This window comes from Musca domestica, unplaced genomic scaffold (genome assembly GCF_030504385.1).
Source record: "Musca domestica strain aabys unplaced genomic scaffold, Musca_domestica.polishedcontigs.V.1.1 13, whole genome shotgun sequence".
NCBI classification, from domain to species: Eukaryota; Metazoa; Arthropoda; class Insecta; order Diptera; family Muscidae; genus Musca; species Musca domestica.
Genome location: NW_026712172.1, coordinates 14,943,738 through 14,954,772, shown reverse-complemented (window position 1 = coordinate 14,954,772; position 11,035 = coordinate 14,943,738). Strand labels below are relative to the sequence as shown.

Below are 11,035 nucleotides of genomic sequence, written 5' to 3'. Positions count from 1 at the left end.
TCGAAATTCATAGTAACATAATTAATTATTTTAAAATCTTTATTTTTTTGATTTTAATGGGCATTTGTAAAAAAACATACGAAATTCTGATTAATATCAATCGAATTATTTGGTCTGTTCCAGAACCTGCAAGAATCTACTAGTTTTGCCATTATTTTCGATATAATAAAGGAAAAATCGGTCGTAGCAGGCTTTGTAGGATCAAAGTTTCTTGCTAAAGAATCAAAGTTTATTTATATATTTGAAAAGACATAACATATAAGCAGATATATTAAAATCGTTAAGTTTTTTTTTTTTTTCATTTCGATAAGTTAAGTTCTCTGAGCCAGAACAAGTAGTTTTTGCCATTTTCCACAATCAACCCATCGACACCTAGAGTAAGAAAACAGATTTTATATTAAAATTTTAATGTACATTTTTTACATAAGTGTGTGCTTTACAAATGCTCTGTTCCAGAACCTGCAAGAATCAACTAGTTTTGCAATTTTCTTTGATATCATAAAGGAAAAAGTCGGTTATCGTAGTGAAAAATTTTACATTCTTGCAGTTCTGGAGCAGAGCAAAAACTTACCGACAGGGGACATATATTCCTCTCCGGGCTTATTATTCTTATTTGGTGGTTCCGGTAAGTTGTACAAAAGCCAAAATATGTTGCTGAAAATAGAAAAAATTAATAGTTTTTATTTTGAAAATAATTTTGTAAGTCATGGTACAATAATTTCCAAAATTGGGTAGCAGTAATCGGAATACAGGGTGAGATAAAAAACTACAACATTGTCAAACGCCATAATTTTTAAACTTTTTTTTTAAATTTTATTGAATGAAAGCCGAACATGTCGGAAATAGTATCAAATTTTAAAATTAGTTTAGAGCCCTCAAACGGCCAATGAAACCGTCACATGCTGCCCGAATGTTGCTCTGCGGTATTTTGGTCCATTCCCGGCGAAGCGCTTTCTTGAGGTGATCGACACTTTGGTATTTTTTAGTGCCATCCTTGCTTTCCAAAATACTCCAGACACAATAGTCCAACGGATTGGTATCCGTAGATTTTGTTGGCCATTGTGCGCTGGAAATGAAGCGAGGAACCTCATTTGTAACCATTCTGTTGGAATATCCAAGGTCTGCGGCCAAAATATTTAATACACCCTCCAGAATATGTTCGCGATATATTCGTCATTTATTCTGATGTCACGATCGATAAATACAAGCGGAGAGCGACCATCGGCTGTTATTGCGGCCCACACCATCACCATGATCATTTTGTTTGTTTACAACCTGCCGGACAACGAATGTTTTCTCATCGGAGAAAACCAAATTCGGGAGCTCACCACTTTCGGCCAAGCAAAGCAACTCTTTACCTCTTTTGAGTCTATTATCTTTCCGTTGCGGTGTAAGTTTTTGCACTTTTTGGAATTTCAATGGCTTTACTCCGAGATCATTTTTCAATATTTGTATATTTTCGATATGTTCAGCTCAAGAGCCATTTTTCGGCCATTGCGATGCGGGTTTCTTCTTTACTTTTCGAAACATTTCTGCTGATGTTGCTGTTTTCTTCCGTCCACTTCCTTGACGTCGGGCTACGCTAATGAGCTGTCACTGGAATAATTTTAACAGCTGTCGGTCAAGAGGCTTATAAATGACAGCAGTCTGAAGTTGGTTGCAGTTTTTTCATCTCACCTTGTAGAAGAATTGTAATCGTATTAAGGACTCAATATTTTAAAAAATCCGCGGCGATTCATTCATTTTTCGCGGTTTTCTCTTAAATGAACATATTGTGACGAAAGTGTTAAATAAACAAAACAACAACAACAACAACTTATTATTATTATTTAATAATTCTTCCCTACCTTGTAATTATCGCACCATGCTGTAAGTTGCTGAGAAAAAATATTTGAAAGAAACTGCTTGTTTTTGTCTTTTTTACCACTCAATACAATGCCACTTAAACTACCCGTTTTTAAAAGATGTAGCAATCATTTCTCTTATATTTGCCTCAATGTATAAGAAAACTTATAATTTTTTTTATTTTTGAAAAAAAAAAAACATTTTAAAATTTTGACATATCAATGTTTCCGAACGTTGATGAATCTATCTGTATTCCTCTACCATGTGTAAACCCATGGTACATTCATGGCTTAATAAGAAAGGTTGCTCAACTTCAATGAAACTAGAAAAATGCAACTCTGTGCTGGAGTCTTACACTGCCAAACATATTTTTAAATATGTTGTTAACAGTTGCTTATATTGGGGAAACCCCGCGAAACAAGAATGGAATTTTAGGGTTATTCCACAATATTGAATCCAAAATTTTACTATGTGTTGCCCATTAACGTCGAAAATATGCATTTAAGTTGCATCCGAATTTGAAATAATTTCAAATTATTGTATTTTTTATTCAAAACAATACACACACAAAATGTACATATGTTTTGACAGAACAAGGACACCAAAAGAAAAAAACGTATTTAATTAACGTAATTGAATGTCTTTTCAAATATAAGTTGATTTTTATATGTTTTCTTATACGACGTCAATCGGAGGTTATTATAATACGCGTTTTTTTTCAAATTTTTTTACAAATTCAAATAATTTTTCATTCAACATTTTCAATTCCAAAATTCGTTTGACAGTTCATTGTCCCAGCAACTCTGTCGATGCATTTACCTGCATTCTTCTACCACGTGTAAACTGCAATTCTGACGGAAGCTTAAAGGTGCAAGTACATAAAAAGCTTGAAGTCATGGCTAGGCATATTAATGTCAAATTATAATGGAAACGACGACAGGATTTTAATGCGGCTCTGTAATTCCTTTATGAAATGTCACAAAATATGCCTAGCCATAACTTCAAGAGTTCTTATGTACTTACACCTTAACATTTACCTTAAATCAGTTGTCTAATAAATGATATATTAATGTATGGTACAATGAAATGAAGGTTACCTCATCCCAAATTAGCATTCCCAGCTCTGCATTCTCTGTAATTTACCTTGTCAAATTTCAATGCATAAAAAAAGAGTTCTCATCTCTGATTCTGTGTGTATATAATGGATTTATGAAATATATTTTTACCATGAGATGTTGTCAAATGTTTGAAAAAATTTTAAACATATGATTGCATGAGTTTACTTTAGTTAGTTAGTTAGTTCTACCATGTATTAATGTAGGGCGTTCAATACGTTTCAATAGTTAAATATTTACCATCAATGCAACTTGTGTAAACATACTACAGTAAACTATTTGTGCGAAAGAAGGGAGTTGATTGAGGTAAACGTAATATTCTCTCTCTCTCTCCAAGAATTTCTCTGTTGCCGTTAAAACAGGCAATTGACAATAGCTTTTATTTCAACTCACTTTTTAACATCTTCCGCCTTCCCAGAAATTTCGGTGACATAATGGCCCCAGGAAGTATTTTTGTACTTAAAATCAAATCTAAAAATAAAATATGTTTGTCAAAATAAAAAAAATTATAAGAAAAACTTAAACTCAACTTACCTTGGATCAATTTTCGCAGCATGATTCATGGCATCAAAGAAATTGGTATTTTTAGGTGAAGTCAAGGAGATGTTGAATTCCTGGGATACCGATGATCCAATCCATATTGTATAGGTATACGAGACTTCGTCACAATTACTCAATTCTTTGATATTCCTTGCGTCAATTTCTTTGGCCATTGCAAAATTTAGCAAATATAATGCCATAAAAATTGCAGAAAGCCAACGCCAATATTGCCCGTTACGTTGTTGAGTCATCTTGCAAAATTTTACAAATGATAAGACAAGTGACGATATCAATTCTTTATATATTCTCTTGAATTGCGTTGTGATATTAGAAAGTAGACACCACAATGTGTATACATTGTGGTTGTTTCGCTCTTTTTTCAAATACGAAATGATGTAATTAAATAAACCATTTCTTAGAATTCAGCCAAGTGTTTTGCTTATCACTGAAAACAAGTGTAAGATTTTTTAATTATTGTATTTTTTGCTGGGAATTATTGACCTCTTTGTTTCTATTTGTAGAATCGTACACTATCTGCATAAATGCCACTTTTATTTGGATGACTTTCATTTTTGGACGAGTTTTTATTTTAAGATTCCATATTTATTAAATACAGGATTGGAGGATCGGACCATAATTGCGACCTGTACATAGCTAGATCGACTCAGCTCGGCGAGATAGGAAGATCCATATATACTTTCCTATATGGGAAATCAATATTTCGAGGTGTTAATAATTTTTGGCCCAATCAAACTTATAATATCCCCAACACATAGTGTTGTAGGGTATAAAAATGTAAATGTATTTTCAAATACAAGTAGATTTTTATATGTTTTCTTATACGACGTCATTCGGAGGTTATTATAATACGCGTTTTTCAACATTTTTTACAAATTTAAATATTTATTCATTCAACATTTTTAATTCCAAAATTGATTTGACAGTTCATTGTCCCAGCAGCTGTGTCGATGCGACTACCTGTATTCTTCTGCCATGTTAGGAATGATTGACCTCTTTGTTTCTATTTGTAGAACCTTACACTATTTGCATAATCGCCAATGTTATTTGGATGACTTTAATTTAATTTGTGGACGAGTTTTTATTTTAAGATTCCATATTTATTAAATACAGGATTGGATAAACAAAGTCAAAGGCCATAATTTTTACATTTTTTTAAATTTTATTGAATGAAAGCACGGTAAAATTAAGAAGGTAAAGTCATTTCAAATAAGCGTACCCATGGTAGAAAACAGGTAGATGCATCAACGCTTGGGTGCATTGATATGTCAAAAAATTTAAATGTTTTTTCAAATATAAGTAGATTTTTACATGTTTTCTTATACTACGTCATTCGGAGGCTCTTATAATTCGCGTTTTTCAACAATTTTTACAAATTTAAATAATTTTTCATTAAAAATTTAAAATTTCAAAATTGATTTGACAGTTCATTGTCCCAGCAGCAGTGTCGATGCGTCTACCTATATTCTTCTACCATGGTACCATCTTTCCATTTTCTGCTATTTACCTAGTCAAATTTCACTGCTTAAAAAAAGCTTTCCATCTCTGATTTGTGCATTCAAAATGGTTTTCTAAATAAATATTTTGACAATAAAATGTTGTCAAATGAATAATTTTGAAAAAAAAAAAAAAAAAAATTGGTTGCATGACATCACCTACTTGATTTTTCCATAGAATGAAAGCAAAAATATCGGAAATAGCTTCAAATTTTAAAATAGGCTTAGATTTATTCGAATTGGTCACCTTTGGCACGAATTATGACCTTCAAACGGCCAATGAAATCGTCACACGCTGTTCGAATATTGCTCTGCGGTATTTTGGTCCGACACTTTCGACAATTTGGTATTTTTTAATGCCAACCTTGCTTTCCAAAATACTCCAGACATAATAGTCCAACGGATTGGTACCCGGAGATTTTGGTGGCCTTGGGCGCTGGAAATGAAGCGAGGAACCTCATTTTGTAACCATTCTTGGGTGGCGCGATATGAGCGCGATGGTGCTGAGTCCTGTTGGAATGTCTAAGGTCTGCGGTCAAAATGTTTGCGCGCCTAAGGCTTTAATACACCCTCCAGAACATTTTCGCGATAATATTCGGCATTTTTTCTGATGCCACGTCGATTAATTCGAGCGGAGAGCGACCATCGGCTGTTATGGCCCACACCATTGGTGCCCAACCGAAGGTGCATTTTTTCAGCTGACCTATTTGGCAAGTAAACACGATCATTTTGTTTGTTTACAAACTGCTGGATAACTAATGTTTTCTCATGGTACAATAAAAAAGGTAAGGTAGAGCTCCCAGCTTTTTTTCTAAGTGGGCCCGACTTTTGCCAATATTGTGTATGTATTTGTTGAATAAAAAAAAAACAAAATATTTTCAAAATTAATGATTTGAAGAAACTTAAATGGCAGGGGCGCGCATTAATAATATTAACCAGATTTGCATTTCTGACAGGAAGCGGGCATAGCCTCAGTGTTGTAATTACGAAGCTGTTATACCTCCTTATTGTACCATGTGTTTTCTCATCGGAGAAAACCAAATTCGGTAGTTCACCACTTTCGGCCAAGCGAAGTAAATCTTTAGCTCTTTTGAGTCTATTTTCTTTCTGTTGCGGTGTAAATTCTTGCACTTTTTGGAATTTCAATGGCTTTACCCCAAGCTCATTTTTCAATATTTGCCGAATGGAATATTGCGATATGTTCAGCTCACGAGCCATTTTTCGGCCACTGCGACACGGGTTTCGATCAAGTCGCTTCTTTACTTTTGGAACCATTTCTGCTGATGTTGCTGTTTTCTTCCGTCCACTTTCTTGAAGTCGGGCTACGCTACCAGTATCACGGTAACGAGCGATGGTACGAGACGAGACACAAAAGATTTATTCACATTTAAATGCTGGAGTGCTCTAAAGATAGCCACTTGATTAGTGGTTTCCAGGCAAATATAAAGAAATCACACGCTTGAATTCCATCACGAATAAGTTTTTTTTTTTCTGGAAAATTCTCACCAAAATGCTTTTGCACGCTTGTAAACAATATAATGAGCTATCGCTGGAATAATTTTAACAGCTGTCGGACGAATGGCTTCATCTTACCCTGTATGTATTACGCTTCTAGGACAACCTATGGCTCAATAAGAAATGTTGTTCAACTTCAAAGCAACTAGGAAAATGCAACTCTGTGCTGGAGTATTATTATGCCAAGTAGACATTTAAAATTTAAAAGTTGGTTTTGTTTATTTTATATTTTTTCAAAAAATATTGGGGAAAAAATACAAAATTATTGGGTATTAGGTATCCATGGGCAATAATTTTGTAGTTTTTGCAAAAGTTAAAAATATTGGGGGAAAACTACAAAATTATTGGGTATTGGTTATCCGCAGGCAATATTTAAAATCCCTAACAAATGAGAACATTTATCGAAAAAAATTATGACATTTAAAAATTCAAAATTAAAAATTTTATAACATTTTCATATTTCAAAAATTATGAATGAACAATAAAATGTTGAATGGCGTATGAACATCCAAGAGTTGGAATATTTGCAGAAAGCAAAAAAGGGGACACTTTTTGTCAGAAATTTTGCAAAGTAAATTGACAAGTTTCTCTCCAGCACAAAAAAATCACCCAAAAAATATTCAGTGTGTCAACTTTTACAGAAAAGTGTCAAAACATGAATAAATGTTGTGAAATAATGATAAAATAGTTCTTTGGAAGAAAGATAATAATTTTTTCTGTTCATATTAAGCGAATTTCATATGTTTTCATTCAAATTCCCATTAAAATTAAAAAACAAACGTTTTGAAAAATGGAATTATGTATTACGAATCATGCCGTATGAACTGATTAATTTGTGTATTTAATTCTGAGAGCGAACAGCGTGATTGAAATTGCAGTGAGAACATAGCATTATTATATTTTGTTCATACGACGAATATTTTATTATGAACGATAGTGTGTGTCATCGATTGCCTACCATCTCTGGCACCGGTGTTATGTGAAGGAATTGACATTTACCTTCTCACAATTTTAAAACATTGAAAATTGAATAAAAAACGAACATGAAATCTAAATACATTGGAGCGGGTAGCGGTAAAAAGGCCTATGTTGCTGCCGGTGCCACAACCATGGGTTTATTCCTCTTCAACTACCTGCCGAACAGCTTTGGCCTGGAATACTACAAAGACTTCCTGCAATGCTATAAAAATGGTGAACCGGTGAAAATATCACCAAAAATCCTGGAAAGATTTGAGAGGGCAAAGGAAATATGCGGCTTGGAGGCACACGAACAGACGCTAGTGAAACCATTTTCAGTATTTGGTTTTGAAGTATCATTGGTGGGATGTACCAAGACCAAATTTGGTGCCATTGTGGGCATTCCGGCGAATTTTGAATATGACAGTGTCAACGATATAAAACGTAGTGAAATACGTTTTCGTGATCAAGCAATCGACTGGAAATCGGAAAGTGGTAAATACTTGGAACAGGCACTCATCCTCACCGAAGAAGAACAAATATTTGCCTTTTGCAAGGCATTGTTGCAGGCCAAAAGCAATTATGTGCTAATGAACTCGTTGTTTCCATCCTTGTCGTTTCTAACCGTGTACACGGTAGGCAGTTATTTGAATTCAAGTTTGGGTCTCTTGGCGAGGCCGTTTAGTTTGCGTTTTGTTATGTACACAATTTTGGGCCTGTTTGGTCTTGGAACCTGGTGTTTTATGAAAGACTTCAATCAAGTGTCACTCGATGCTGATATTGACAAGGAGTTGTCCGCCAAAGGTGAACGTTTTGTCCAGGCCGGAGTTAGTTACTACGACAAGCAGTTGAAGAAAAATGTTGCCTTGAGAAATCTGTTGAAAGATGACACCTTTACGGCAAATGGAAATGTTAATTATCTATTGCGTCAAAAATCATTACCACTAACAATAAGAAAATCATATTTTGAGGAAAAGTTACAAGAAAATGTTACTGCGACGAATTAATAGAGAATGGAAAAGAATACAATCTTGCTATGGATCATTAGTTGGTCTGTTTCAGAACTGCAAGAATGTAAAAGTTTTTACTACGATGACCGATTTTCCCTTTGTGATATCGGAAAAAAATTCAAAACTAGTAGGTTCTTGCAGGTTTTGGAACAGACCAATTGTTGGTTAAAAATGAAGGTAGAGATTTATTTTTGTTTGGATTCACTAACTTATTGATCAGATTATAATATCTAAAGAGTTTAACTGTCATTTCCAGAGCTTCCAGCTGAATTTTCTCAAAATGCCTAGAAATAAATCAACCTTAAAAAATGTCCATAGTAAGTCTGTTTGTTTTGGGTTCCCTAGTCATAAAAAGTTTTATAATTCCCTGTACCCCACGAATGTACAATAAAGTTGTTAACCATTAATGTTTACCAAACTTGTTAATTTTCAAATTGTTTTAATCTTTTAAAAGCATAATGATGAATAGGATTTCCGGAAGGCCAGACGCACGAATATGGGAGAGATACTTACTTGCGTAGAGCAATATCAAGGTTCTGTTTTCCGATAGTTTCTCATCAATCTGCACCCAAAACGAATTGAAGCGACTACACTACCATGGACATAATTGTCCATGTGTAATCTAGACAGCCGATGATGTGTGGAATGGACTGCGGAGACAACTTTTATACTTTAATAATTCTCAGATCTACCTGATAAACTTGTTGATGTATAGATTTTTTTATAACGTTAAAGATACTTTCTCAATCGTATAGGTTATTTCTGACCCTCTTGGGCATTGGAGTCCTATCTATCATTGTTAGGATTACTTCCACGGATAGACCTAAGCTAATACTGCAAAAAAAACGTGTTAAGTCATGTTGATGCATTGTTAGAGCCACACACACATTTAGCTGCATTCTTATCATCGGAGTTCAAATGGTTGGTGGTGGATATTTTCATATTCCCCGCATCGAAGAAGGCTATCGGTTGGAAAAATGCGTATATAGTCGCCTATATACCATTTTGAGGAGTCCTACTACAGAAAGGAAATATAAAAGCCTAAATATAACTGGATGCATGGTATTGATGACAATTTGGTGAAAATCCTCCTGGAAAAGAACAAAATCTGTCTTTTTCTTTAACGAAAGCTGCCTTAAAACTCGTGGTGATGACTTTCCACATATTATTGTTTTCCAAACGCTTTATAATTTGGTTAAGAAACTCGTTACCAAACTATTACACAACACAATCAGCAGGAAGTAACTCAAGCGAGATGGATCTATATTGAACAGAATGCTATAATGCAGTGTAAGATGAAAAAACCGCAACCAACTTCAGACTGCTGCCATTTCTAAGCCAGTCCGATAGCTGTTAAAATTATTCCAGTGACAGCTCATTATATTGTTTACAAGCGTACAAAAGCGTTTTGATGAGAATTTTCCAGAAAAAAAGTTATTCGCGATGGAATTTAAGCGTAACAGTGTGATTTCTTTATATTGGGCTGGAAAACCATAAGTGGCTATCGTTAGAGCACTCCAGCATTTAAATGTGAATAAATCTTTTGTGTCTTGTACCATCGCTCGTTGCAGTTATACTTTTAGCGTAGCCCGACGTCAAGGAAGTGGACGAAAAACAAGCAACATCAGCAGAAATGGTTCGAAAAGTAAAGAAGCGACTTGATCGAAACCCGCGTCTCAGTGGCCGAAAAATGGTTCGTGAGCTGAACATATCGCAACATTTCATTCGGCAAATATTGAAAAATTAGCTCGGGATAAACCCATTGAAATTCCAAAAAGTGGAAGAAGTAAAGAGCTAAAGAGTTGCTTCGCTGAATTGAAACAGTTGAACTGCCGAATTTGATTTTCTCCGATGAGAAACCATTCGTTGACCAGCAGTTTGTAAACAAACAAAATGATCGCGTTTACCTGCTAAAGAGGTCAGCTGAAAATGTGCACGTTCGTTTGGCCACCAGAACTCAAGCGCGGGTCATGGGGATGGTGTGACCCGCCATAACAGCCGATTGTCGCTCTCCGCTCGTATTAATCCATCGTGGCATTAGAATAAATGACGAATATTATCGCGAAAATATTCTGGAGGGTGTAATAAAGCCTTGGGCACGCAAACATTTTGGCCGCAGACCTTGGACATTCCAACAGGACTCAGCACCATCGCACTCAGCACGCACCACCCAAGAATTGTTACAAAATGAGGTCTCTCGCTTCATTTCCAGTGCACAATGGACATCAAAATCTCCGGATACCAAGTGCCTGGAGTGTTTTGGAAACAAGGTTGGCACTAAAAAATACCAAAGTGTCGATCACCTCAAGCCAAAATATCGCAGAACAACATTCGGGCAGCGTGTAATGGTTCCATTGGCCGTTTAAAGGCCATAATTCGAGCCCAACGTAATCAATTCGAACAAATCTAAACTTATTATAAAATTTGATGCTATTTTCGACATTTTTTGCTTTCATTCAATAAAATTAAAAAAATGTAAAAATTATACCAACCATCCTAGACACAATACAAATAGCTCTGCCAAATTTTGAAGCTCTAT

The 11,035-nt window shown here is 34.9% G+C and overlaps 2 protein-coding genes across 2 annotated transcripts; one reads left to right on the top strand and one right to left on the bottom strand.

Annotated features, from left to right (window-relative positions):
• Positions 1-207: 207 nt before the first annotated feature.
• LOC101901088 (uncharacterized protein CG3556) lies at positions 208-3,864 on the bottom strand. The gene is made up of 4 exons (XM_005183618.4): positions 3,495-3,864; positions 3,354-3,431; positions 572-654; positions 208-372 (listed from the first exon to the last, which is right to left on the bottom strand). Exons 1-4 carry the CDS (start codon positions 3,749-3,751, stop codon positions 299-301), a joined length of 492 nt encoding a protein of 163 aa, XP_005183675.2. The 5' UTR covers positions 3,752-3,864; the 3' UTR covers positions 208-298.
• A 3,646-nt stretch (positions 3,865-7,510) lies between these two features.
• On the top strand, positions 7,511-8,914 carry LOC101900909 (transmembrane protein 177). The gene has a single exon (XM_059118463.1). It carries the CDS (start codon positions 7,573-7,575, stop codon positions 8,491-8,493), a length of 921 nt encoding a protein of 306 aa, XP_058974446.1. The 5' UTR covers positions 7,511-7,572; the 3' UTR covers positions 8,494-8,914.
• Positions 8,915-11,035: the final 2,121 nt, after the last annotated feature.

Bases quoted from the DNA above. Each gene is read 5' to 3' on its own strand.
- LOC101901088 (XM_005183618.4), bottom strand. From the start codon at position 3,751: ATGACTCAACAACGTAACGGGCAATATTGGCGTTGGCTTTCTGCAATT. The intron at 3,432-3,494 runs GTAAGTTGAGTT...TTTTATTTTTAG, and splicing joins GCTGCGAAAATTGATCCAAG to ATTTGATTTTAAGTACAAAA. The intron at 373-571 runs GTAAGTTTTTGC...TTCTTACTCTAG, and splicing joins GGAATATATGTCCCCTGTCG to GTGTCGATGGGTTGATTGTG.
- LOC101900909 (XM_059118463.1), top strand. From the start codon at position 7,573: ATGAAATCTAAATACATTGGAGCGGGTAGCGGTAAAAAGGCCTATGTT.